General features: G+C 40.0%; 1 protein-coding gene across 1 annotated transcript in view; it reads left to right on the plus strand.

The window, feature by feature from the left end:
• The first annotated feature begins 1745 nt into the window (after positions 1–1745).
• Positions 1746–23728, plus strand: part of CRISPLD1 (cysteine rich secretory protein LCCL domain containing 1) — a 50479-nt gene continuing 28496 nt past the window's right edge. The window contains 2 exon segments of the mRNA NM_001101165.1: positions 1746–2033; positions 2966–3285. Coding sequence (NP_001094635.1) covers positions 3028–3285 — 258 coding nt within the window. The 5' untranslated portion in view covers positions 1746–2033; positions 2966–3027.

Genomic DNA, 23728 nt, shown 5'->3' on the forward strand with positions numbered 1-23728 from the left:
CTGGGGCACACATACATATAATTTCCAGTACACTAAAATTGCAGTATATAAAAGTGTTCTTCATCTAATATGACAAATGAAAATTCTTGTATCACAGACTTTGGGGTTTTTCATCAGTTTCCAAGAGGGAAAACCAATGCAAAAAGTTATAAATATTTGAAAAGTGCAAGTGTTATAAGTTGCTAAATATGACACCTTCTATGAAACTGGTTATGTGCATCGAGCTTTTCACCTTCTGTGTTCCTCTGCTAGGCCATGTTTCCCTTTTGTTTCTTTTCTATATTTGAGAGGAAGCAAGGTCTCATGTTCACCAGAGGCATAGATTTGAATTTTTTTGGTTTGATAAAGTAATTGGGTGGTGGAATTTGGGAATTACTTTCCGAGTTTTACTTTATTAGATCATATGCTATAGACTGTAGCTTCCCTGGTGGCTCAGGTGGTAAAGAATCTGCCCACAACGCAGGAGTGAAGTTGCTCAGTCGTCGGAATCTTTGCGACCCCATAGGCTGTAGCCCACCAGGTTCCTCTGGCCATGGCATTCTCCACGCAAGAATAATGGAATAGGTTGCCATTTCATTCTTTAGAGGATCTTCCCAATCCAGGGATTTAACCTGAGTCTCTGGATTTACAGGAAGATTCTTTACCATCTGAGCCACAAGGAAAGCCCACAGAGGGAAAGTAAAGGTAAATAAATAAATGCTTAATAAAATAATGTACCTGTAGCACCACATTAATTATGGTGAGCCTTTATGAACTTAAAATTAGTAATTTTCCTACTTGGAATTTTAGCATGAACATCTAGGAGACTGACTCTCATTTCACTATCACTTCTAGGTTTGGGTATTGAATTCCTGTCAAGGTAGCTCTGATAAATTGAGGCTACTCTTTGTATCAACTCCATAAATGTCTACATCATTAGAAAGAAAAAAAAAGTGCTGCTGTCACTTTAGGAAGCGAATGCAACATATTTTAAGGATGAAGTGGGGCTCTCAACTGTCAGGCAACCCTGAGTCACAGATCATCCATCACTCTATGAAATCCTTGTCCCATTTGTTCATCATTATCATCATTGTTCTAACGCAGCAAAAAAGAACAACTTTCTAATTCTAGACAGCCGGTCTTGGTAATGAAGTGATTCCCTGGAGAAAATAAAAGGACTAGACTTCCGTTCCCCTACCCTACGCTCCCCTGCCCCAGTTACCTTTCCCAGTTTCCAAAGTGTTAACCCCACTCCACCGGCTACGCGCGCTCTCTGGGACAGCTCCTTGTTTAGCATCGAATCAGGAAGGAACTAGGAGACGGCTCTCGGAAAGTTGGCGGAACTGCGAGGGGGCGTTGGGAGTTTGATCCTCCTTGCACACGGCCTCTCACGGGGTCCAGACCTTCCACTCTCTGGTCCCTGAAGCCCAAGCTACCGCCACAAAGGCCAGGCGTCCTGACGGCGCTGGGCCGGAGGGCGGGGTGCGGGGATGGTGAAGCGGGTGGTGAGAAGCCGGGCGGCCGCTCCTCGCTCCCGCCGCGGGCACGCGTCCAGGGCTGGGCAGAGGTGGGGGTGGGCGAGCAGGGGCGCTCACGTCACGTGCGCGCGCGCGGGGACCGCAATAAATGCCCGGGCGCTCAGGGGAGCGGCGGAAGCGCTCTGCGCCTGGCTCTGCGCGCGGCGACTGCACAGAGCGGGAGCGCGGGGTCGCCTGCAGCCTTCACCGCCCAGACTGACCCGAGTCCCCGCCCCTCTCGCTCCTGCAGCTTCTGCTCCGAGACGCTCGGGCGCCCACCCTGCAGAGCTAACCAGGCCGCTGCCGTTCCACCCCAGCCTCGGGCTCCCAACTTCGCCGCGCTTTGCCCAGCTTCGGCTTTCAGGTCCGAGGGGAGCGGCCGAGGCCGAGGATAGCAATCCCACTGCAGGTAGCGCCGGAGGACGTGCGAGGCCCGGGTCCTCCCGCACCGGGCCGTCTGTGTGCAGGCTGCAGGCGGCTGGGGAGGCCGGCCGTCTGGTTCGGCTGATCCATCTTAGGGAACTTCACACTGGAGAGGTAAGTCGTCAAGCTCCCACCCTCTTCTACTTTTTTCTTCTTAAACTCAACTTAAAAAAAAAAAAATCCAGTTGCAGAGAACGGTCGATCACGGAGGGGTGGGTGTGTACTCGGAAAGCAGCCACGATGGAGAACTCTGGGCGCTCCTGCTTCTCAGTGAGTTTGTGAGTTTCACCTCCTTTGGTTTGGGTGAACCGTGTGCGCCTGCGGCGTGTGGCCGGAGAGGCTCCGAAACCGCCCGTGGGCTGTTGTCTTCATCGGGTGCGGGCTACAGGTTAGGTACACGCTTTCTAGGAAATAATGAATTTTTCTTCTTGACCTGTGCCTGTATGCGAAGATACTTCCCCCAGTGACCTTAACTGTTCACTTGCATTAATTCACTGGTCCCTTTAGAAATCTCCATGGACATATGTATGCGTAAAATGTTGTACTTCTTTAAAGCATTCGCCCTCGATTTCATAATTTTGTTGACATTCTCAATGTTTGAACCAGAGATGGGGCACTGAGATAAAATAATACCTTGAAACAGAGAGAGAAACCTGGACCTCTGGATTGCCTGATAAAACATTCTAGGATAAAACATTCTAGAACCCTTTGCAGGCTGTGTGCCATAAATAGCCATTTAAAGATTTGTAATTCAGACATCGCTTTCAAGCTTTAACTCTTCTGGGTTGCTTTTGCCATGTTTTTGGCATCATGTACATTATCTTGGAAAATACAGTTTTCTGTTTTGTGGGAAAGGTGCACTGTGAAAAGTCCTCTGGAGTAAAAATGGATTGGAGAAAATTTATTTCAAAATTTATTCCGTTTGCTGGAATTAAGTAAACAAATCAAACTGGCTCCATCCCTTTGTGACTGTTGTATTATTTTTGTTGTTAGAAAATTTATGTGTGCCGGGATTTTCACCCTAATTGCACTACATGTCCTTATAGCCAAAAGGAGTGGAAGAGCCGGTGTTGGAGATTTTCCCGGGGAAATCCTGAGAGCATTCATTATGAAGTGTACCGTGCGGGAGTGGTTCAGGGTAACCACAGTGCTCCTCATGGCCCCAGCGATTCCAGCCATGGTGGTTCCTAATGCCACTTTATTGGAAAAACTTTTGGAAAAGTACATGGATGAGGATGGTGTGTGGTGGATAGCCAAGCAAAGAGGGAAAAGGGCCATCACAGACAATGACATGCAGAGTATCTTGGACCTTCATAATAAGTTGCGAAGTCAGGTATATCCTACAGCTTCTAATATGGAGTATATGGTAAGAACATTTTTCAAATGGTATGTACATAGAAATGTTTAATGATGCTTTTAGCTTCTGTGGTTAAAATCCATCCTGCTGGTATTTAATCTTTTACCATTTGTCTTGTATAAAACTTTTAAAAAAGATTTTCTTCAAGAGTATTTTCTTCTGCATATTCTTTTTTTTTTTCATTTTTTAAAGTTTTATTGGAGTGTAGTTGCATTACAATGTTGTTAGTTTGTGCTGAATAGCAAAGTGAATCAGTTATATATGTAGCTGTTCTTTTTTAGATTCCTTTCCCATATAGGTCATTACAGAGTATTGAGTCAAGTTCTCTGGTACCACCACTTTTTTTTTTTTTTATCCATCTTTGATTAAAATCCATCTTTGCAATTTTCCAATCTTGTTATTACACACAAGCAGTGGACTAGTCCTGTGTATTTGACTATGCCACAAGGATTGTAGGATCTTGGCTCCCTGACCAGGGATTAAACCTAGGCCCTGGACAGGAAAAGCATGGCGTTCTAACCACTGGACCACCAGGGAATTCCCAGGTCTTATGTATTCTTCTACATATTCTTTTATTAGTGTTCATTTCATTTTAATAGCTCTTTAAATTTCAGAGTAAAATAAATACCTTCAGATCTAATGTTCCAACTAAGTGCTTTAAATTCTGCTCTTAGGAGAAAGATTCCTGTCCCAAAAATGCTGAACAGTTGATGTATTTGCTTTTAAATGACTTAGTAGAAGAATTATTTCCTAATTCCTAACTGGTGGAATCTTATGAATGGTGGACCTGAAAAAAAATCAAGGATGAATAATTTGAAGACACTTTCCAGATGACTGATGTGTGTGTACACACACACACACACACGTATGTGTGTGTAGACAGATGACAGATAGATAGGTATAGGGTCTCCCAGGTGGTGCAGTGGTAAAGAATCCACCTGCTAATGTAGGAAACACAGAGTCGCAGGTTTGATCCCTGGGTCGGGAAGATCCCCTAGCTGAGGAAATGGTAACCCACCCCAGTATTCTTGCCTGGAAAATCCCATGGACAGAGGAGTCTGGTGGAGTTACAGCCTATGGGGTCACAAAGAGTCAGATGTGACTGGGCATGCACGCATGTTCATAAAGTATATATATATGTAGTTTCTAATGGGCCATTGTTTCTTAGAAGTGTGTAAATGACATGTTGTAAAGTATACATTTCTGTGGTTGCTTTATGTTAAGGAATACTTTGGCAATAACTTTTTACCCTCTGAATTTATTTGTGAACTTCGAAGTGTGAAAATACGTTTGGGTAAAGGATTCAATAAAAATACGTGATATCCTTAACCTTATATGAATTCTGGGAGTAAATTAGCAAGTTTGAGAAACAAAATTACTTTTTAAAGACTGTTAAATATTACTTTTTCAAGACTGTAACTCATTAATATTAGGATACTTCATACCCTAAATATATAGAAAAGTTTTCAAAAATCTTACTCCTTGCATGAATTAGGAATGCACTAGCAAAGACCGATGATCTTCATTGATGACAGCAAACTTAATGAACATTGATGCTAACATTTCTCCTTTGGACACATTACAGGGTCCCATTAATTTTAATATATTCTAGTTTTTCCTTTTTTTTTTTCACTTACATTAGTTTGGATAGGTATTCTCTATTTAGGTAACTTTGATGAAACATGGAAATTCTAAGTTCACATTATATATTACAAAATATTTCCTTATATTATTTTAACTTTTACTAGAAAAATATTTTAACCTAAAGAAAGTAGGTAGCATGCAAGAGAAGTCATCAGAGATAAGGAATCAGTCCCAGCCATCAGGCTGTAGTGGTTTAAATTCTGGCACTGATACCCACTTCTGGCTTCCCAAGTGGCTCTAGGAGAAAAGGACCCTCCCCCAAATGTAGAAGATATAAGAGATATGGGTTCAATCCCTGGGTCGGGAAGATCCCCTGGAGAAGGACATGACAACCCACTCCAATATTCTTGCCTGGAGAATCCCATGAACAGAGGAGCCTGGAGGGCTGTGGTCCATAGGGTTACACAGAGTCAGACGTGACTGAAGCGACTGAGCATGTATGCACGCACCCACTAGCTGTGTGACTTTGGGCAAATCATAAGTTGCCCTCTACTTTAGTTTCCTCATGTCTAACACGTGTGCTCACCTCAGAGGGGTGTTGTGAGGATTATGTAAGAAATGAGATGACCTGTGTAAAGTTTAGCTTATTATCAACCATACTGCAATTACAGGGTCCCTGTAAGTATTACTAAGACATAAAACCAATATTATATTTCCTTAATACCATTTAAATAGCTCATCTGAAATTTGTTTGCTCTTTTCAAAATTCTGTGCCATGCATGATATGACATCAGTAATGTCTCCCATTTTCTGACTATTTGAAAATGTTTGTTCAAAGTACAGAATTCTCTGACTTCTTCATCTGTGAGCTTTCAAACAGAAAGAGCCAGTTAATTATGGAGTTTTTCCAAGTAGGCCACCCTGTGCTTATTCCATGTTGATAGGTACTCATTGCATTTTATTCAAAATAAGGAAGAACTTGGGAGTTCAAATGTGCAAAAAGAAATCTGAGAATATTTGTGTGTGTGTTTTAAGTAATATGGAAATAATGAAAGAACAGTTCTGTGATTCGTTTTCTATGTCTGACTTCCAAAGAAAATAAGTGCCTATTGTATGATGTCTGGTCTAGAATGTTTATATGCGTTTCTTTTCAGTCACTGCTTTCGTTCTATCCTTGAAATGTAGATTCAGAAACCAGCCAAGGTTTATGTTGTGTTGCCCTTAGATACTATGAACACTAGAACTATGTCTTGGCTAATAACTGGGCTGCAGAGTTTATTTCCCGACGGTAACACAGGAACACATTTTCTAGAATACACATGGAAGGGGAAGTCTAAAAGAACGATACTGCTTTATTTGAAACACTGTTGAAACACTATATAAAATATAGTTGTTGAAACACTATATTTTATATAGTTATTACTATATATAAATATATAGTAATATATATAGTAAATATATAGTAATAACTATATATTTATGTATATGTAAGTACAGATGTTGATCGACCCATGGAAAGAAAATTGGTTCAAATAGTTGACTGAAGTGTATTTTTGAGGGAGAATGGATACATGTACATTATATGAATGAGTCCCTTCACTGTTCACCTGAGGCTATCACAGCATTGTTAATTGGCTATGAAGTGAAGTGAAGTGAAAGTCGCTCAGTCGTGTCCGGCTCTTTGCAACCCCATGGACTCTGCAGTTCTTCGAATTCTCCAGGCCAGAATACTTTAGCCTTTCCCTTCTCCAGGGGATCTTCCCAACCCAGGAATGGAACCCAGGTCTCCCACATTGCTGGTGGATTCTTTACCAACTGAGCTATCAGGGATATCCCAATAAAAAATAAAAAGATTAAAAAAAATTCTTTCAGGGGACTTCCCTGATGGTCCAGTGGCTAGGGCTTCATGCTTCCAATGCAGGAGGCCTGGGTTCAATCTCTGGTCAAGGAACTAGATCCCACATACCTCAATTAAAGATTCTACAAATAAATTTTTTTTTTCTTTTTTTTTTAAATTTTATTTTATTTTTAAACTTTACATAATTGTATCAGTTTTGCCAAATATCAAAATGAATCCGCCAAAGGGTCTTTTGATAAAATGAAAAGCTAAAGAGCCACTTCCTATAGAATCTGCAGTGCCATGTGATAAGTGCCACCGCTTTTGGCCACTTACACTCCCCTTCTCCAGGGTTCCATCCTGATGCAGGGATGGAACCCGGGTCTCCTGCATGGCAGGCAGAATCTTTACCATCTGAGCTATCACAGAAGTCCTATACTCTGTTATACTGCATTAAAAGTTTGAATAGCCAGTTACTTTATGTACATTTGGTGCTTATTTTAGTCTGTTTTTTTGTGTTTGAATACCGCAGCCAAGCCACATTCATGTTTATTAACATCATAACCCTGCCCCCACTCTAAGGCTCATTAATTAATAGGGTTAAAAATGACCTCCGGAAGGTCACATCTTCACTGCAAGAGCTTATAGGCTGATTGAGAAGAAAGAATAGACACATTTGAAAATTTTCAAGTACGCAGGGACACAAAATTCTTCGTTCACATGTATGATTGATGCCAGGGGATCACAGAATACTGGAATATTCCTACAGGAGAGTTAATCAATGGGGAAGATGACGTTTATGTTGTTTCTGGCAGATGGTCAGGACCACAAGCTGTGGCCAAGAGTGAAGGGCATGTCTCAGCTGGAAGAGGAACCAACATGCGGAATCTAAAAAGCAACGATACAGAGTAACTTATTTACAAAACAGAAACACACTCAGAGACTTAGAGAATGAACTTACTGGTTGCCAGTGGGGAAGGATGGTGGGGAGGGATACCTGGGGAGTTTGGGATCACATGTACACACTGCTATATTTAAAATGGATAACACACAAGGACCTACTGTACAGCACAAGGAACTCTGCTCAGTGTTATGTGGCAGCCTGGATGGGGGGGGAATTTGGGGGAGAATGGATACATGTATATGTCTGGCTGAGTCCCTCTGCTGTCCACTGAAACTATAACAACATTGTTAATTGGCTGTATTCTAATGAAGTTAAAAAAAAAAGGAATCAACAAAGTGGAGTGGCTGACTGTTTTTGTAGGAAACCAGAAGCAGAGTAGGTTGATGAAATCAAAGCCCTGTGGTAGAATCAGGGAGAGGAGAAATGCATTATTAATCCTAGAAACCAGTAACCTAAGCAGAGGGATTACCAGTGTTTAATTCAGGATACATTGAAAAACTGAAGCTTTTAGGTCATCAAATGAAGCTGTAACTGAAGAGGCAGTGGATATTTGAGGAGGAAACATTGCCTTTAGACCTGTGTTGTCTCCGCTGCTTGCTGGTATATGAAGTCTGACAACAACGATTTGGGGCATTGTTTTTGTCATTGGTAGACTTGGTATAGGGATACCAATTCTATACCAGCCCATGGCCTATATATTCCTATGTATGTAGATTTAGGAATATATAGCCCACGGGCTGCAGTGAGATAAGAGATTTGATCCTGTTGAGCATACTGCTATTTTTCTTCAAGCCTGTCCTTTTTGTGGGTATTAACCCCATCACTTGGTTCTTTTATTTTTATTTTTTTGGTTATTTCTTCATCATGTTGTTGTTGTTCAGTCGCTAAGTCGTGTCTTACTTTTGTGACCCTATGGACTGCAGCACGAGAGGCTTCCCTATCCCTCTCTATTTCCTGGAGTTTGCTGAAGTTCATGTCCATTAAGTCGGTGATGCTATCTAAGCATCTCATCCTCTGCCACCCTCCTCTCCTTTTGCTTTCAATCTTTTCCAGCATCAGGGTCTTTTCCAAGGGTCTTGCTCATCTCTTCAAACTTTCCTTTTGGCCCCCATGGTTTTACTTTTGGTCTTCTCCCTTCCTGGGGAATTTTATCTACTCATTTGACTTTAAATACCTTCTGTCTGTTGACGGCTCCGTGCTGACACTCCATCCGACAGTCTTCTTTGAGCATTGTTTTCATGTTTCCCACTGCCCACTGGGTCATCTCTTGAATCCTCAAGTAATATTGTAATATTGCTTCAAGTTTAAGATGTCTAAAAAGAAAATGAGCTGCTTTTGTTCCACTCTTGCCCATGGTCCTCCTTCCCTCCCTGGATTCTTTCTCAGGGAATGTCATCGACATCTGCTAAGTCCTGTCCAAACAAAAACAGATCATCAGGGACATCAGCTCTTGCCTTGCTTTCATTCCCTCTGTCCACTTCCATGTAATGTGTACACACAAATACAAATACACAGTTACTCGCCAGAGTCTTAGATTCTGTCTTAGAAATGTTTGAATCCATCTATTCTGTTTCATCCAAACCTGTGTTCTTTGTCTCCCCGAGACAGGCATCACAGCTTCCCCTGCAGAAGATTATACTATCTAGTCTTACTTTATTTCTACTTTAATCTACCTTCATCACTGCTACACAATCTGTCTTTTCCCTCAAACAAATCTCTGACGCTTACTCAACTGTCTAAAGCTCCTGTTAACTTCTGGCTGCTCACAAGTTAAAGCCCGTCTTGAAGAACTTACAAAAGGAGGCAGATCTAGTCCAATAAGCCTCATAGCCCTTATTGTTGTTGTTCAAATTCATGTCCATTGAGTTGGTGATGCCATCCAACCATCACATCCTCCATCTTCCCCTTCTCCTCCTGCCCTCATTCTTTCCGGGCATCAGGGTCTTTTCCAATGATTTGGCTCTTTGTGTCAGGTGGCCAAAGTATTGGAGCTTCAGCTTCAGCATCAGTCCTTCCAGTGAACATTCAGGGTTGATTTCCTTTAGGATGGACTAGTTTAATCTTCTTGCTGTCTAAGGGACCCTCAAGAGTCTTCTCCAGCACCACAGTTTGAAAGCTCAACTCCCTTGTATATAATTGAATCTGTGTTCATATTAAACTATACACTGTTCTTTCTTTTTTTTTTTTTATTTAAAATTCATTTGGCTGTGCTGGGTCTTTCTTGCTGTGCATGTGTTGTGCTTAATTGCTCAGTCATGTCCGACTCTGTGACCCTATGGACTGTAGCCCGCCAGGCTCCTCTGTCCATGGGATTCTCCAGGCAAGAATACTGGAGTGGGTTGCCATGCCCTCCTCCAGGGGATCTTCCCAACCCAGGGATCGAACCTGCATCTCTTACGTCTCCTGCATCAGCAGGTGGGTTCTTTACCACTAGCGCAACATGAGAAGCCAAAGTATTTTATTTAAGCCTGTTTATAGTATTGAAGTTTTGTTGCAATTAAATATATACATGTCCATTTTCCTTTCAAGACTGAATTTGCTGGAAGGATAAGGATGTACTTACTTTTATAACTGTGTGCCTGATGCATAGATGTACTCAGTAAATATTAATATTTGTTGATTGAATACTGTTGAATGTTTAGTAAATATGTGTTGAATAAAGCATGGATGGAAAATAGATAAAATTATATGAGATAAATATAAAGGACAAGAAAGAGGAATTAAAATAAAAAAAGTTCTATAAGTAGGATATCATCAACACCAGAGATAAGTTGGAAATATCAGAGATGAAGAATAAATCAAATAATTCAGAATTATTTTTTCTGTTTTTAAAAATATTCATGGTGTACTAAAAATTGTCCTATAATATAGAGCTGCTGATCAGTGGTAAAGATGTTCAGATGCTCTGGAATTTAAATAATAAATTAATGCATATTTATCTCTTGTAACAACTCTTTAATAAGTGTCTTAAAGTATAGATTGGCTAAAATCCAAAACAGCTCACTGTGATAGAAAGTGTATCTAAGTCTAGAATGTCCTTTAGCAACTTTAGGACATATTCCCTAAAAATTTTATATGTGTCATTTGCCTTTGTAAATGCTCGGTCGTGTCCGACTCTGCGACCCCCACGGACTATAGCCTGCCAAGCTCCTCTGTCCATGAGTATTCTCCAGCCAAGGATACTGGACTGGGTTGCTGTTTCCTTCTCCAGGGAATCTTGCTGACCCAAAGATCATGTCTCACAATGACAATTATACAAGCTATTCCCACTATTATAACTATTTCCGTGCCAGTCACAGAACAGTTGACAGATACTCTGCTGGGAGGGTTGATGGCTGTACCTGCTTGCTGTTACTTCACATATGATGAGACTAGGGACAGAAGTTTTGCACAGCATTTTTCCAAATGTAGAACAAAATACATCTAGCTACCTGTCCTTCCACTGGGCAACCAGAGGGTCCAAGCCAACAGCCAGTCATACTCACAGTCCATGGTACATGTTTTGATACAAACAATGGCTCAGTACCAGATTGTCACTTAAATCCTTTATACGGCCATACTTAACACTGGAAATGAAGTGATTTTTCTTCTATGCAGATCTTTCTTCTGTACAGCAGATAACTGTAGAAACTGGTCAAGGGACAATGTAGCCCCCAACCCAGGGTGATGTTAGTCTGGGCTCTGCCCTATTTCTGACTAGCTGTAGCCCTGAGTCCAAGCCTGAAAAAAGTTAATTTTAGCTTGTGAGTTGCTCTCACAAAGCAACTATTATAAATGTACATTTTCTGACATTATCTGCCACCCAGTGACATATATCATTGTCACTGAATAAAATAATATATGGATATTGTATAAAAGATTGAAGGCAGGAGGAGAAGGGGAGGACAGAGGATAAGATGGTTGGATGGCATCACCGACTCGATGGACATGAGTCTGAGCAAGCTCTGGGAGTCAGTGATGGACAGGGAGGCCTGGCAGCTGCAGTCCATGGGGTCACAAAGAGTCAGACACAATCGAGAGACTGAAATGAACTGATACAATATACAGAATAAATTGATGGCCTCATAACTCATTTACCCAGAGCTTAATGTTGACAAATTTCTTACCTTGCTAAAAGTGGCAGGAATTCACTGCAAGTAAGGTTTTATTTCAACTTTTGATTCCTAAAATGATTATTTTTTCTGTGTACTGGCACTTGCCTGGTAGTTTTCAAAGTTAAATATTTGCATCTTTTAAGGGTATGCAGTGTAATCTATATGCACTTAAAGGTTTATGAAATATCTTGACTCAAAGAATGTTAGTCTTATTTAAAGTTTTTAAAGTTTCTTTCTTCTTGATTTACAATAACATTTAATTTTCTTAAACAGTTTTTATTTTACTTCACTAATATTATTTAGATATAATAAAGCTTTTTTTTTGTTTTAGTTAATTTGTCTACAGAATTGAAAAGTTTTTAAAACCTTAATTTGGATACATAGCGTTTTTTTTTTTTTTTTTTTTTTTAGCATTGACATTTCAAATTAATGTAATTTTCTTTTTGAAAGTTGCACTTGTAGATGGCAATACCTGTAGGAAGAGAGTGACATTACAGCTCAGTTCTGTTGAATTTGTTAGCTACCCTGTAATTCTGGAAGATTAAAGATTCCTCATTAAATGAAAGCAGCAGATCTAGGATCTTAGAAAGGCAAGACATGAGAAGCAGTTTCATCAGAAGCATGCAATACCCAGAGCCAGAAAAGTGTCACAAAATTTTGAAATTGTTTATTGTTGTTTATTTCTTCATTTGACAAGTATTAGTTTACCAAATACCGGGCACTGTTGAGGGCCCAGCTGTTAATACAACAAACTTTCTAACTTGCCTAGAATAGGTGTAAAAACCCTAACTCTCCCAACCCAGCAAGTGGCCCGTGTGGCTGACATGAGTGTGAAAGTCATGTAGAAAATGAGGTCCCAGCTTTCACTGAGGAGAACAGATACAAGTTGTGTCTGACTCTTTGCAAGAATACTGGAGTGTGTTGCCATACCCTCCTCCAGGGCATCTTCCCAACCCAGGGATCGAACCCAGGTCTCCCGCCCTGCAGGCTGATTCTTTACCGTCTGAGCCACCGTAGAAGGAAGAGATAGTCACAGAGTGAGCCCACGACATACTTAACAGTGTAGAGTTAGGGAAGGAGAGGAGGAACATCAAATGGAGTTGAGAATTAGGGAAAAAAACAGGGAAGTAAGATGTCTTGAAGTCAAATGAAGAAAGGCAGAAAGGATGATCAACTCTGTTAAATGTTGCTTATAAAGATCAAGTAAAATGAGGACCCTTGAATTCTGAGATATGAAGGCTATACCGGAGGTCTCATAAAACAGTTTGGGTATCATCATAGTAGTCCAGGGATGGTTCAGGGAGGAATGGATGGGAGAAATGATCAAGCTTGTTTACCCACTCATTCATCAAACATGAACTATCTCCTCTGGGCCAGGTGATATCTGCAGCCTTAACTCTTTTCTAATCCAAAGTTTTCAGCTTAGTTTTAGAAGAGGTAAGTCAGTTTGGGAACATATCCCAAATTTATAATTATAGTCTGTAGGGAAGTACAGTTTCTTTGCTTAATTGTTTCTTAGTTACCTTTACCGGCTGCCTTCATTAAAAGCAACATGGTCATTTATAATTATTTATAATCACAATTAAGAATGACATTTAGTTCAATAACATTCTTTGCTATTGTTTAGCTGTGTTCCTCTCACATACTTATCTTGGGAATTTATACAACCAAGTAATTACACAGGATTTAAAACTTAAATTTTCATCTTTTTAATGATTTTTACTAATTGCATTTAAGTTTATAAAACTAGCATTTTATAGTTTTATATGTTGTCATGTATAATATATACATTGTTGTTGTTAAGTCGCTGAGTTGTGTCTGACTCCTTTCGAGAACCCCGTGAACATAATACATGCATATGTTACATAGAATATTTAGTTCATTGGAAGAAAATGTGAAAATTCAAGTGGTAATGAATTGTCTGGTGAAGGTAAAACAGTAAGTATGTTTAAGTAACCCTTTCTTTATTTTCCTAAGTATCTGTTGCTGTCATAATTTTAAGAAGGTACAGAAAGGCATTTGTAATTGATTAAAACAATTTTTTATTCTAATTGATAAATTTGTGATTTACAAAGAATTGAATTCAACAAATACTGATTGAGCATTTTTGTACCAGGCACTGTTTTTGAAAAAAGTTCAACAAGTTAATGAAAATAAACAATGTGAGATGATGGAGCATGACAGACGTGGGGCCTCCGAGGTGGCGCTAGCGGTAAAGAACCCACCTGCCAATGCAGGAGACATAAGAAGACATAGGTTCGATCCCTAGGTTGGGAAACTCCCCTAGAGGAGGCCGTGGCAACACACTCTAGTATTCTTGCCTGGAGAATCACATGGATAGAGGAGCCTGGCAGGCTACAGTCTGTAGGGTTGCATAGAATTGGACACGACTGAAGTGACTTAGCATGCATGCATGATAGAGGTGGAGCTAACATACTGAGTAGCTGGGGAAGACCTCTCTAAAATAATGACTTTTGAGCTGAGAGCTGAATTAGAATAATGAGTCAACTAAACAAAGCTATAGAAATCTAGGCAGCAGGAATATCAGGTAAAAGGTCTTTAAGTCAAAAATGAGGTGGGAGTCTTCAGGGACCACAAAGAAGGCTAGGACTGACCTTTGGTCTTATTTCCAGTTTTATATAATTACGCTGTGCCTTGGGGAATGGGTTGCAGGAGGATTCACAGTGAAAGCACAGAGAGATAGGTAGGAAGCCGTTGGTATATTCTAATGAGAGATAATGATAGCTGGGGCCAGGGTGACAGTGGTAAAGATGGAAGAGGTGGGTGGTTTCAGGTCTGTTTAAATAGCATTGCTGATGGGTTTTTGATAAATTTAATATGAAGGGTGAAAGATAAGGAGGACGACTTTTTTAAGATTTTTACTTAAGCATAAAACTGAAAGTGAAAGTTGCTCAGTCGTGTCCCGCTCTTTGTGACCCCATGGACTATATAGTCTCTAGGCCAGAATTCTGGAGTGAGTACCCTTTCCCTTCCTCCAGGGGATCTTCCCAACCCAGGGATGGAACCCAGGTCTCCTGCATTGCAGGCAGATTCTTTACCAGCTGAGCCACAAGGGAAGCCCAAGAATGCTGGAGTGGGCAGCCTATCCCTTCTCCACGGATCTTCCCAACCTGGAATCGAACCAGGGTCTCCTGCATTGCAGGTGGATTCTTTACCAACTGAGCTATCAGGGAAGCCCAATATGCTTATTTAAGCATATTGATAGATAATTGAAGCATTTACTGAGACAGGAAGAGAAACAAGAGAAGGTAAGGATGAAATCAGGGGTTTCCTTTAGACAAAGCTTATTTTGCATTGCCTTGTTGTCCTCAGCTGAGTTTAATGGTCAGTGGAGAAGTGGGACTTGAGATAAAAGTGTGGAAATAATGTATGGATGCTGTTAAGAACCATCTTAACTGACTGAATAAAACCATCCAAGATTTTTATGGATGAAGGTTGAATGCTTTAAATTGAGCCATGGCCCAGCAATATGTAGAGGTGGAGCAGAAAGGAGAAATAAGCAAAGAAAGCTGAGAACAATTTGAGAAATGGAATTAGCTAGCACTACATGGGTATATGGCAATGTTTTTGGTTTTGTTTTTTAAAGAGTGTGCTTGGAAGTTGATGGAAATGCACAACTTGTAAAAGCACTTGACATGGGAGGGAAAAAATATAACTGCAGAGTCAGTTTTTTTCTTCTGACAGGAAGGGCTGAGGCTGTAGGTATATTTGGTGTATTTAGTGGAAAAAGAGAAGTTTTATATGAATAATTCTGTTTTTCCCAATGAAGTATGGAGCAAGATTGTCAGCTGAGATTGAGAGGGCAGGAATGGAGTGGTGTGAGGATGGGATATTATGAAAAGGTATTTTGGGGGTTATTACATAAAGATCTCTGTGGAGTCAAATGCATGAGATGTTTTGAGGTACTTTGTATTCATTTATTTCACTATGCTTTAAGTTACAAAATCTGATAGGGAAGTTTACTACAGTATGTATTCCTATCATATGTAGTGGTCAAGTATTTCCAAAAAGCAGGAAGATTTAAAGTAATAATTTCTCTAGTTTGCCGTAGGTCACACCACTCTTTACAGCCATTTCATGTGGTATCACCTGCTCTTGGAGATGTGAATGAGATTCAAGTCATGTTAGCCAGGGTGGGAGAAGGGGGTTGATTTTAAAAGTGTTCAGATATTCTGTAATACAAATCAAGTACAGATACAGACCACGTAATGTGTTTGAGGTTCAAATTGCAGACTGGAGGTTAAATACAACTAATTGTATGGGAACTCCAAAAAATAAATTATGGGAATGACCCAGATATGTGACTTGGATTAGTGGGTTATTAAACTGGTGAGTTTAATATAAGAACCTAGAACTATAAGCCAATGAATCTTACTTTTTCTTTTCTCTTTTGCTTTTAACTGATTAACAGAATCAATAAAATGCAATTAAGTTAACTAAGTCAACTTTTTCTTGATAGCTTATTACGAAAAAGGCAACAGATTTTCTTTATTAGAAGCTCATCAACCACAAAGGCAAAATATGAACATGGACATTATTTAATAGGCTAAACAGGTTTTAAGTTTTAAGTGTTTAATCAAAGAAAATTTTCAATCACCAGAAAATAAAGGGTAGAAAAAATGTTTTTCATGAAAAAGCAGCTAGGTATGATTTGGGGAATAGAAATCAGGGTGCTTTAGTCCAGGGTCACTCAGGCTTTACTGTGCATATGAATTCCCTGGGAATCTTGTTAACATGCAGATTATGACTCAGGAGGTCTGGGTGGCCCCCAGTATTCTGCATTCCTACCAAGCTCCCAGGTGATGTGGCAGCCACTGTGGCAGTCCCGCAGCCACTGGGAATGGAACTCTGAGTAGAAAGCTTGAGGCTGTCCAGAGGAAGTGAAGTCTAAAAAGAGACATTAAAAATTGACTCTAGGATCCAGATCCTTTTTCACCTCAACTCTCACATTCACTTTCTCCTTTTTCTAAGGGAGCACCTCTTAATTATTAGTGCAGGAAAATAGAAATCACTCCCTTTCATGAAGTGCTTAGAAACCAAAAAGAGAAGCTTAAACAATAAGATTTCCCAAGACCCACTGTTTAAATCTATCTACTTGGAGGAGTGGTGGAAAATGGAATCTCAAAATTAGTTAATGGCACAGTTCTGTGGGATAGTGAAAACAGAGGTTCAGTGAATGACAGGATAAACTGAAAAAGCCACATGAATGAGAAGGAAGGAAGTAGAATTCAGAAGTGAGCAAGAACAGAGGTGAGGGCTGGGGGTGTAGAAAAGGTCAGCTAGATCAGATAATGAGCTATTAGATAAGACCCAAGAATGAGCATGGGAGTTACTTTTTATAACTCTCCCCTTTGTGTTGCTGTTGCAACTCAAATAGTTCAGGTAACCTTATCTAAACAGGAGACAATCCAATAAATGTGCTAGGAATAAAATATGAAACTGTATCTTGTGTTTGTTCAAGACGTGGCAAATCCAAATCTGAAATATTGAATGATTGACTGATGGGCTCAAAAAAACCTATAGTGAGATCAGGTGTCCAGAGACAGGAAACTAAAGCCAAGAAAGAAAGAGGTTGGGGAGGGGAGGCTTTTGACTGAAGATGAAGAAAGAACCTCAGAACTCCTGTCTAGAAAGAAAAGGCTGAGAGAAGAGTTTTTGTTGCTTGAGTTCGGTGAATGCAGTGAATACATCTAAACAAATGAAAAGCAGTGCTCTTTCATAAAATCACCTGCATCGTTATTCCATATACCTTGGGCTTTTTGGGCTGTAGGCATCTTGCCAACCTGCTGCTTTTGCAGATGCTGGAATGATTTATGTGCATCTTGTTTTCTCTCCAGTGAATTTCTCCTCTTCCTTCAAGACTCACCTAAAGACTAATCTGCTTTTTTGTCTAAACCCCCTTGTCCAAAGTTCAGTTCAGTTCAGTTGTTCAGTTGTGTCCGACTCTTTGCGACCCCATGAATCACAGCACGCCAGGCCACCCTACCCATCACCAACTACCGGAGTTCACTCAGACTCACATCCATCGAGTCAGTGATGCCATCCAGCCATCTCATCCTCTGTCATCCCCTTCTCCTCCTGCCCCCAATCCCTCCCAGCATCAGAGTCTTTTCCAATGAGTCAACTCTTTGCATGAGGTGGCCAAAGTACTGGAGTTTCAGCTTCAGCATTATTCCCTCTAAAGAAATCCCAGGGCTGATCTCCTTCAGAATGGACTGGTTGGATCTCCTTGCAGTCCATGGTACTCTCAAGAGTCTTCTCCAACACCACAGTTCAAAAGCATCAATTTTTCAGTGCTCAGCCTTCTTCACAGTCCAACTCTCACACCCATACATGACCACTGGAAAAACCATAGCCTTGACTAGATGGACCTTTGTTGGCAAAGTAATGTCTCTGCTTTTGAATATGCTATCTAGGTTGGTCATAACTTTCCTTCCAAGGAGTAAGCGTCTTTTAATTTCATGGCTGCAGTCACCATCTGCAGTGATTTTAGGTACACTCTAACCCCAGTTCCTTGGCTTCTACAGCATTTCATACCTGTCTCTGCCTCTGTTATTTACATCCTTGTCTCTTTCTCTTGCCTTACCTTCCTTTGTGGGAAGGAACTGTGCTTTAGTAGTTTCTGCATTTCCTCAGCTGAGAGGCTGACACATACTCTAAGCTCCATTTATGTTAATTGGAAGGGGAAAAAATGGAATAAAAAAAGTAAAAAGATGACAAGATTTTCAGCAGTGATTCTAAAATGGAAGGAATGAAAAAGGATTTGATTAATTCTGTTTCAACAAGGAAATGCTCTTAGTTTTAATAGGTTTTCTAGGTTGGTCATAACTTTTCTTCCAAGGAGCAAGCATCTTTTAATTTCATGGCTACAGTCATCATCTGCAGTGATTTTGGAATATTAATAGGTCAAGACTGAGAGAACTGATAGATGGTATTGTACTTTGTCAATACTAAAGAATTTCCTTAAATACTGAGGTCTCTTAAAATAGTCTTAAAGATTAACAACTTCTCTCCTAAATGGCAACAAAAACAATGAAAGCATTGTAGCCTTGAATTTATCACAAAGTCAGTAAAAAGATATGGTGTTTACAAAAATAATCCATGTTCAACTATTCAAAAATTTATCTTTAGCCTAGCCTAGGTATGTCATGAGTTGGGCTTCCCTGGTGGCTCAGTGATAAAGAATCCACCTGCCAATGCAGAAGAGACAAGTTTGCTCACTGGATGGGAAGATCCCCTGGAGAAAGAAACTGCAGTCCACTCCAATTCTTGCCTGGGAAATCCCATGACAGAGGAGCCTAGAGGGCTACAGTACAGGGGATTGCAAAATTAGCTAATAGCTAAGACAAGACTTAGCTAATAAACAACAGCAACACCATGAATACCCTTTCACCTGATTTTATAGCACACTAGTATGTTTGATGCAGGGTATTTAGGTTCCATATTTGTGATCCAAGTTATTGCCCAGGCCAGGCCAGCTGAGGCTAGAGAAAATCAATGAGTACATATTGGTAATATATTGTATGTCAAGTTTTATATTAGGCGACATGGAAAACACAGAAAAGGTATGAGACAGTTTTTGATTTAAAATTCTGCTTTGAGAATTAAAATCCAAAGTAGAAGCAGAGGTTGGAGAACACATAGTGATTGCTGGGTTTAATAAGACGATTCAGAGAAGGGCGAGATAAATAGAATACGTAGTGTGGTTGAAATGACTTCTGAGAGGAGAGAGACTGTTAACAGGACTTTGGTGAAAGGATAAAGTTTAAGTAACCAAGGAGGGGAGGAAAGAAAGAACAGTCTCGTAGGGGAAAATTTCTGATGGCTTCCGTGGCCGAGAAATGTGAACGGACAGGTACTAGAACCTTGCTTCTTGAAGTATGGTTATTCAGTGTATGCTTCTGTTAGAAATGTCATAACTTGGATTTCTCTCCTGACCTACTGAGTCAGAATCTGAGTTTTAACAAGATCCTGATGATGTTCAGGCATTTTAATGTTCCAGTAGAGTCAGCAGTAGAGTCAGCTCAGGTTGAGAAGGGGTAGATGGTAAGTGAGGTAGATAAGTAAGTTATAGCCAGATTTGGGAGGGCCTAGGCAAGGAGATGAGATGCGAATGAGCAGACATTCTGGAGAAAGGTAAGGATTTTGTTGATTTCACGGCTCTGAGGCGTCACAAGGACAGTTTGCCTTATATCATGCGTTCAGTCTGTCTGTATAATATCAAAACAGTGGGTATAACTAAAATGATCTTGTGAGTTCACCCACACATGAAGTTTTCATTCCAAAAATTATTTTAATTTTAGTAAACTGAAGGCAGTTTCCTCAATCATTAAGTCGCTCCTTTGCTAAGACTTCCAAGGCTTTGTTTTGAAGTAGATTTTAGGTAAAACACTGCCACATCTGCCTCACATCTCTGTCATTTCCAGGAGACCCTCATATGTGCCTTGCCCTGGGGTGATGCTGCTATTTTCTCAGTACCTGGCAAAGCCTCTCTGTCCAGAAACCCAGGTGTTCCCTTTGAAATCTGAGCCTCGTGCATTTTCCCTGTGACTACAAAGTCTTTTCAAAGCAGGTGAAGCACAGGAATTAAAACACCTGAGGTAATTTCCGAGTTGTAAGGAATGTACTGTTTTCCAGTGCTTTTTGTACCAGATGACTTGGTCACAAAAACCTCATAGGCTCTTTTAGCATAGATTGATTGATTGATCTCCTTGATGTCTGGCTCTTCATTGTAGTTCTGATAATACCACCATCAGGGTGAAAAGAAGGTGGCTAAGATTTTATAACGAGGCATTATTTTTGGAATTTGAAGCTGAAGCATTGTGAACTGTCACCTGTGTTACTTCCATTGAGAAACAGGTTCTTTCCTAGAGCTCCAGTTAATTGCTATTGAGCAGATCACATTGACAGCTTATTCCATCAGATTTGGGGATCGCACTTTCTGATGTAAATAGAAAACACAACAGTGGTTTGAGAAGGATTTATGTTTTGACATATGATGGATATTTATAAACCTGTTGTTCCAGAAGGGCTGGCAGGATAAGAATTATCTTTTAAAGGTGGCGTTTAGAAAGAGATAGCTCTATGTGTTTTTGATTTTCTTCAACTGCTTGTACATTCATGAGCTGCCTAGAAAATCCTGATCATCCTTTTAGCTGTGTAGAAAAATTACATGTGAAAGTCTGTGCCTTACTTTGTAGATTTATCATTGGGTTTTCAGGACTAAGCTTGAAGAGATACCTCGTGTTAACTATTTATTGAGAATAACTTCTTGTCTTAGTTACGCTGAAGTTTTACTGGGAAGTTTTATTGAAGGTTTTCAGTTGTATTTCTCTGTTTGGCACAGTATTAAAACTTTATCCAATAGGGATGATTCAGAAACAGTTCTCTAGAATCATCATTAGGCTTCCCTGGAGGCTCACATGGTAGAGAATCTGCCTACAGTGCAGGAGACCCATGTTTGATCCCTGGGTTGGGCAGATCCCCTGGAGAAGGGCATGGCACCCCACTATAGTATTCTTGCCTGTAGAATCCCAGGGAGAGAGGAGCCTAGTGAGCTATAGTCTATGGGATCACAAAGAGTCAGACCTCACTGAGCAACTAACACTTTGGCTTTGCAGTCTTGAAAGTCACAAATCAACTTTTGCTTCTTAGTTAAGAAATAGCTTCTGTTGTCATCAGAACACTGGAGTGGGCTGCCATTTCCTTCCCCAATGCATGAAAAGTGAAAGTGAAGCTGCTCAATCGTGTCCGACTCTTCGCGACCCCATGGACTGCAGCCCTACCAGGCTTCCCCGTCCATGGGATTTTCCAGGCAAGAGTACTGGAGTGGGGTGCCATCGCCTTCTCCGTCTGTATGCAGATATATACATCTAAAAAAGACAGATGTTCATGGAATTCATTTTCAAATTTTATAGTTTCATTGTAATTTATAGTTTTCGGTAGGAATATAAGACCAGAGGTTTCAGCCAAGATCTAGATGTCTAGCGTAATTGCATTTTCAAACACTATTGTGCTTTGATATTGTTACTTTGCCAGACAGCAATGCATATTTTAAAAGTCCAGTAAGATAGTCAAGGACCATTTCTTTTTGCATTTATCTTGAAAACCCAGTAAAGCTGTTTCAATTTTGCCAAAAATTATAATGAACTTAAACATTATTTTTAGATTATTTAGATACTCTTTTGAATAGAAAATTACAACATTGCTTGCTATTTTAAAATATTTTTGAGTAAAAGTTTATGTTAACTATTTAAAGCTATTTTTCAAAGCATGTGTGCTCAGTTGTGTCCGACTCTTCAGGCCCAGTGGACTATAGCTCACCAGGCTCCTCTGTCCATGGACTTTCCAGGCAAGAATGTCTTCGAAAAGACTTACATCTTTTCACGTCTCAGCATATCTTCGAAAAGACTTATCATAGCTTAAGCCACTTAGATGGGGTTTTGTAGAATGGTAGAAAATCTTGCAGTCATATTTCTCCCTCTTTAGAATGACATTAAACAGTTACTAAATTATGTGAGAGTTTCCAGTCAGTAGATTATTTCTGTGTGCATTTAAATGTGTCAGATCATGCTGGTCAATTTCCTATTAAAATTTATTTGTTTACTCATAATGTTTTTTTAATTGGTGAATCTAAACTATTGAGTTGCCAAAAAGTTTGTTTGGATTTTTTTCTGCAGCATCTTATGGAAAAACCTGAACAAACTTTTTGGCCAACCCAATATATGAAATAAACTATTTACATCTTCAGTGTCATTTAGAATATTTCCTTCAGTAGACTAATTATCATGGTACCTTCACCAGGAAGTGCTCATCAGTATCTTTGTGGATAAAGAGACATTTGTCATTTCCATCCCTACCACTCATCCTTTTTTTAAAAAATTTATTTATATATTTTAATTGGAGGCTAATTACAGTATTGTGGTAGTTTGTGCCGTACATTGACATGAATCAGCCACAGGTGTGTCTCCCATCCTGAACCCCATGGGCTTTGTCTCCCATCCTGAACCCCTCCTCCCACCTCCCTCCCCACCTCATCCCTCAGGGTCATCCTGGTGCACCTGCTTTGAGTGCCCTGTTTCACGCATCAAACTTGGACTGGTGATATATTTCACATATGGTAATGTATGTTTCAATGCTCTACTCTGAAATCATCCCACCCTCACCTTCTCCCACAGAGTCCAAAAGTCTGTTCTTTGTATCTCTTTTGCTGTCTCACATATAGGGTCATCATTACCATCTTTCTAAATTCTATATATATGTTAATATCCTGTATTGGTGTTTTTCTTTCTGACTTACTTCACTCGGTATAATAGGCTCCAGTTTCATCCACCTCATTAGGACTGATTCAAATGTGTTCTTTTTAATAGCTGAGTGATATTCCACTATGTATGTGCACCACAGCTTTCTTATCCATTTGTCTGCTGATGGACATCTAGCTTGCTTCCATGTCCTGGCTATTGTAAACAGTGCTGCGATGAGCAGTGGGGTACATGTGTCTCTTTCAATTCTGATTTCCTTGGCCTACCATTCATCTTTGAGGGTTTATGTGTGAAGAGTCTAAGTACAGAAATCAAGCAGATAATATCACAAAACTTTACTCCATATGCTTTAATACAATCTTTAGTACTAATACTTAATTAAAAAGTTCAAATTAATGTTTGACTTTTATTTGAAAAATAGTCTACTATTCTCTTTAGTTTTTGTACTAATAATTTTGAAGCCTCAATTATAAGAAAACGCTCTTCAGGCAGATTCCTAGTGAGTAATTAACATTGAGTTCAACTCTGGTTTAATGTACTGCAACAATAATTTTGACACTGCAAAATGACAGTGATTTCCAGGACAAGAATTTTAAGGTTATGTAAATGGACTTCCCAGGTGGCTCAGTGGTAAAGAATCTGCATGTCAATCATGGAGATGCTGGTTTGATACCTGGGTTGGGAAGATCCGCTAAAAAAAAGGAAATGGCTACTCACTTCAGTATTCTTGCCTGGAGAATCCCATGGACAG

This window comes from Bos taurus, chromosome 14 (assembly GCF_002263795.3).
Source record: "Bos taurus isolate L1 Dominette 01449 registration number 42190680 breed Hereford chromosome 14, ARS-UCD2.0, whole genome shotgun sequence".
Classification (NCBI taxonomy): domain Eukaryota; kingdom Metazoa; phylum Chordata; class Mammalia; order Artiodactyla; family Bovidae; genus Bos; species Bos taurus.